The following is a 5655-nucleotide window of genomic DNA, read 5'->3' as shown; positions in this document are numbered from 1 at the left end:
AACTGGTCGAAAAAACAGAGAACACTATAAAAGCAAATTTTGCAAGCAACCGGAATCGGTTTGGGCATAGTTGCCAACTTTGTGCTTTAAGCACTAGATTTAGCATAGATAACAGTTTTAATGTGCAGTACTTCGTAAGCATTGGGTATTTATTTATACATGTAAATAGTATTTATTTTTTTACTTGTGTTTACCACAAACAGTTATGAAAAACGAGTATCCTTTGATTAAAAAAAAAATTACTGCTTTTAAAGCGGTAAAACGCTCTTTTTTCCACGGTTTGGTGCTTTTTGAAACTCAATAGTTGGCAACACTGGGTTTGGGATCAAATGCACTAGCACAGGGAGTGCTAGTTTGCTTAAAATTTACAGCGGATTATTGTTGGATATGTAGGGCGAAATTCACCACACAAGCGGTTTGAGTAACATACTTCGAACCTTGGTACCATGAACCAATTACAACAATGTGTAGTTGGATCATGCCTTGGTACAATTATTACAGGTTTTGTATTCCCAGAGAATTCTGCTTCACATCGAAATTACTTTCATTTTGACGCATTTCAATTATTATGTACTTAACTATTGATATTATTCTTAATTAAGCATTGATACTATACTTAACCAACATTTTGTAGATAAATAACACAATTATATATATTTTATCCCCGAAAAGACCTTTTTCTAAAAATGAGGCGCAATTCCCCACAGTAAGTGTTGCTGTGCGCGCGAAACGAAAATGCTGCACACAACCCAAAGTATTCCTCGGGGACCAATTGGTAAACAACTAGGTAAAGGTTTATTACTGTATATGCCAAGTGTCAAAATGGCACTTTTGAAAAATAGTAATATTTCAATACATTTTTGTGAAATCCTTTGTGTGCACTTCTTTTTCTCAACTAAAATTTTCAAATTTTTAAAGGTTGTTCCAAAAAAAAAGGTTATTCAACTGGCTTATCTTATTTTTTCATTGGGCTTTTGTTTTAGAAACGGGTTTCTTATTTTATTGCTAACTGGGCAGGATTAAAAAAGATGGCACCTTTTTTGGCACTTTTTATCCTCAATATGGCACCTCATAGCGAAGGATAGTTGGCAGCCCTGTTTTGTGCTGTCTATACTGTGGTGTTCGTCGCTTCAATTAATTTTTTTTAAATAAAGCCAATCGATTACTCAAAATGTTGGACACAGCTGAAATGATAACATTTACCGAAAAGTTGATCGAAGAAATAAAACACTATCCCGTTCTGTACGACAAGGTAGCTGCGCGTGGGAAGGACTTCGAAAAAGAGGAAGCGTGGGTATCTCTCACAGAACGTTTACCATCAGATCTTAAAGTTACAGGTATTTGAAATTTTCATAATACATACTACTTTTTATATCAAAATAATCATATTTCCGTAGTCGATGACACGAAAAAAAGATGGCGAACCTTGAAAGATTGTTATTCCAAATATCTTCGCAGTGGTACGACAAGCAATAAATACGAGGCACGTTACAAATCATGGCGGTGGTCAGGACACATGGAATACTTTAAGACCTATGTGTTGCACACCTATCATAATGGCGATGAGAGCCTGTTTTTAAGGTCCACGAAGAAATTTAGAAGACTAAGAGATCGCGCAAGATTAGAAAATAATAGAGTAAAGAACCGAACAGAAGAGCATTTAAAAGGCGAAGAGTTTATCAAAAATGACACTGTCCAACCACAAATAATAGATAAAAACATCAAAGGTGAGATTGATGAGGATGTCTTAGAAGAGGTGGACGACGAATCTTATCAAGCAGTTGCTAATGCCGTGTCAGAGTACGCAAATACTTCATCAGTTGGTTGGGATCAAGAAATTGATGAATCAGATACTAGAGAAAACCTTCAAAATTCCTCCCCGAAGAGTATCGCATCGGTTGAGCACGAGAATTTTATTGATCCTTTGTTGGGCAGAAGTTTCGATGGAATTGATTTAACATTTCTTGGGTATGCTAGCAGCATCAAAAAGCTCACACCGCGAAGGCAATCACTGATCAAATTTGCAGTAGCTAAACTTATAATGCAAGAAGAGTTGGCGCAGCAAAGTGAAAATCAAACAAGTTCATCTTATGAAGGAGTCGTAAAAAATGATATAAGCATTGAGAGAGTGTGATTTACATTTGATTCACATTTACGCCATATGCTGTAATCCGGCGTAGCTGTACGAACATTCGGAGTGAAGTCGAAGCTGAAGGAGTTTTACAAAAATTATACTCGCCTATACTATAATCCGTCGTTCGTCCAATTTTGATACGAATCGCAGTATCGGTATGTTGTTCACCCCAATTCTCCCGATAGAGAAATCCTCGAATAATTAACTCAAAGGGAATAGCATTTTCCCCACCAATTTGGGAGGAGAAAATTCGAAAGCTGAGATTTCCATCACGGAACCAATAGCTACATATATCCTTCAAAGTATACGGATTTTTTTTATACAACTCGGTGGGGATATTTATATTATTAATGAATTTACAACTTTCACAATGTTGCTGCTAATAGTATTTAAGTAATTTGTTGTTAAGTATCCCGACTACTATCACAAAATTTTAATTTAAAACGCCACTTTTCACTTATATTTATAGTAATATGCTACCCTTAAAATGTTCGCATGCGTTTGTAAGACTTTAATTATACATAATTAATTAAGTAAAACGCGTTTATAAATGTGTAAAGAAATTTTTCCACATTTCACAAACAAAAAGAAATAATGGCCGACAGCAAGAGCTAATGTGTGTTACCATACCACAAATAAGGCACATAATCACAGTATACCCTTTCACTACTTGTATGTATATTGAATGCATATAATAAAACTCCTCTGTTTTTAAAGAACTGTTTTTAAAAATCAATACTTCGATAAATAATAAAAATTTGTAAAAAGAAAAATCGCGCAAAAAGTAAAAAGTGAGGTTGAATTCGACATTGCTGGCAACTTTCACTACAAATTACGTAAAAACTGTAAGCCTTCGGAGAGGGGAGTTTTCGGATTTATAATCAGGGTAACCCGCTCAGCACCCCCTCATTTTTATTTTTTTCGAAAGCCTGGTTAAGGATATTCTATATATTACTATTTCATTTCAGAAGAGCAAGATATACAAATTTTTTAGTTTAAATAACTCAAAATGTCGGAATAATGTAATGAATATTCGTGGGAATTTTACACAATTCATTAAATTCTTTCGATAAAGTGTTTTTTTCGACTTTTTTATTTTCGACAATTTTTTCTAGACATTCTTGTTATTCTAATTATTATTTTCGGCATTTTTAGTTTCGACATATCGAAACAGACCCGATAATTACGAACGGATTACATATGATATTATACCTTTTTTATATTTTTCAGATCGGAGCTACGAATTCGTAACTAAGAAAATTAGGATTACAGCATAGGGTTGTTAAATTGTTATTAGCAAATCATTTAAGCTTATTAAATCATTAAGATTAGAAATAATTTTATTTATGCAAAGCTACATATGTATTTAAATAATCTTTAGGAGCTAACTTTTTTCTATGTTGTAATTATTTAAATTTGGAGGATTCATCATGGTTTTTTGATTTAAATAAATATTCATCACGTACATATCGTGCTTTTGTTGTAAAGTGTCGTTCAGTTTAACACTTAGTTTTTATTTTTTATAATATTAATTACACAGCATAACATAAAAAACTAATCATGCCTATTGCGGCATCCGATGATTCGCATTGTCGTAATCAGCGTTGGGACTACTGAAACTCGATTCGGGAGTAAATGACTTGAAAAATCGGAGCAGATTAAAGCTGATGTCACATAAAACTTTTGCTTCGCTTTACGTGACAGATTCGCTTTGACAGATAAGATGAATTGTATGAAAATGCACAAAGCATGCCACATAAATCGTTGAAGCGGCAGCGCGAAGCGAAAAGATGGTCAACTCCCATCTTTTTGCGCGCTTTGACAATCAGCCGGTTTAATATTTATTTTGTTTCGTCCAAATTCGGGTTTTCATGCAGAAACATAAAACTTAATTACATTGCTGATAATTTTAAATCAAAATAATTAAAATCCACAGCAACTTTGATGAGTAAAAAAGCGGTACAACATTGTTTTCTTGGCGTTCATTGTGGCATACCTTTTGCGTCTGGCGCTTTTCTGGCAAAGTTATAAATGTCACGCAAAGCTACAAAGTTTTATCTGGCATCAGCTTAACATTTATTTTTTTATTAAATAGTATAAGGAAAAATTGTGACATCTTTAGGTACATTTTCAATTCATCAAATTTTTTCTATACTAACGCATTATTTTGCATATGTATATTACAGGTAGTTTTTCAATTCATCAATTTTTGTTTACATTGTAATTGAAGAGCATTGGCACGGAGTGCTTGTAAATCAGCTTAATCTCTAAATAGTATTCAAAACAAACTTTCCATCAATAAATCTATAATTAAACAAAAAAATAAGTGAATTATCAGACGGCGTATAAATTACTAACCTTTGGTTTAACTTTCAATTGTTTCCGACATTAAGCCTGTTCCTGTATTTATTTTTAATGAGATTCATCTCTGAAAATTTTCTTGCGGCAGCAGCACTACTGTGCTGTAAAATAGCTAACGTCAGCATATACCCTGCCAATTTGATAAACATACACCTTTCCAAAACATTTTTATGGTCCTTCATCAATCCCCTGCTTTGGGAAATAAAAAGTGATTCCGCAAGGAATGATAAGGAGTAAAAAGAGATAACTGTCAGACGTGGAAATATATTTCGAAAAGGCTGTTAAATTGAGAAATTACAGAAAACAGTTGCATGAGCAGTCACACCTTACCTATAAAGTATCTTTCGAAAGAAAGAAAAATGAAATTTCGTGGAAAAGTTGGAAATATTGCCAAGTCTGATACGCTCTTTACACCTATACAAAACCTTCGACACGGAAGTTAAAGAGCAAAAATTTAAGAAGTTACCATATTATTTTTAATAAATTCTTAATATGAATAGTAAAGGTCTGCATCGGAATTCAGTTTGCTTCACTGTGAAGTTTTTTCAAATATGTAAACTACTCATACTCTAAAGTATGGACTCAGCACATCACTACTGCTGTCATCTCGACTGTGACGTCAGCAAAATAGCTGATTCTGTAAAATTCACTGAGAGCCGGTTAGCGGTGTTGCGATCGGCGCCACCTTCTGTATTCTCTCCACCGTGACTTTGCTTCATAATTCCGCTTTGACAGAAAAGTTCAATACATGATTTTATAGGAGTCTTGCTAAATAGAATGCGAGGAAAGCAAAGTGAAGCAAATCATCGGCAACTCTCAACTTTTGCGTGCTTTGGCAGTCAGCTGTTTACATTTATCTTTTCTCGTGCGCTTGCATTTGCATTTAATGACAAAAATAAGGTAAATAGGAATTATTATTGCTATTATTTTTATTTTATTTTATTTTATTTTTTTTTATTTTTTTTATATTTTTTTTTTGTTCGTAGGAGAGGGAAATGCTTTATGCACTGGCCGGGGGCGCTAGTCTACCTTCCCCGAGTGTGGGACTCCCACCGAAGCGTGTTGGGCTACCCACTAAAACCCAAACTCCCACCGCCCGCGCAAGAATCCCGCATCTGGCACCGCAATTCTGCATGTCTTCAGATGCAGGAGCGCGCTGT

The 5655-nt window shown here is 34.4% G+C and overlaps 1 protein-coding gene across 1 annotated transcript; it reads left to right on the top strand.

The window, feature by feature from the left end:
- Positions 1-1090: 1090 nt before the first annotated feature.
- LOC108379034 (uncharacterized) lies at positions 1091-2561 on the top strand. The gene is made up of 2 exons (XM_017635349.1): positions 1091-1337; positions 1398-2561. The coding sequence occupies exons 1-2, from the start codon at positions 1172-1174 to the stop codon at positions 2132-2134; spliced, it is 903 nt and encodes a 300-aa protein (XP_017490838.1). The 5' UTR covers positions 1091-1171; the 3' UTR covers positions 2135-2561.
- Positions 2562-5655: the final 3094 nt, after the last annotated feature.

Source organism: Rhagoletis zephyria, unplaced genomic scaffold (assembly GCF_001687245.7).
Source record: "Rhagoletis zephyria isolate East Lansing unplaced genomic scaffold, Rhagoletis_zephyria_1.1 Rzeph_scaffold_15452, whole genome shotgun sequence".
Lineage (NCBI taxonomy): Eukaryota > Metazoa > Arthropoda > Insecta > Diptera > Tephritidae > Rhagoletis > Rhagoletis zephyria.
This window is presented reverse-complemented; position numbering and strand designations above follow the sequence as displayed.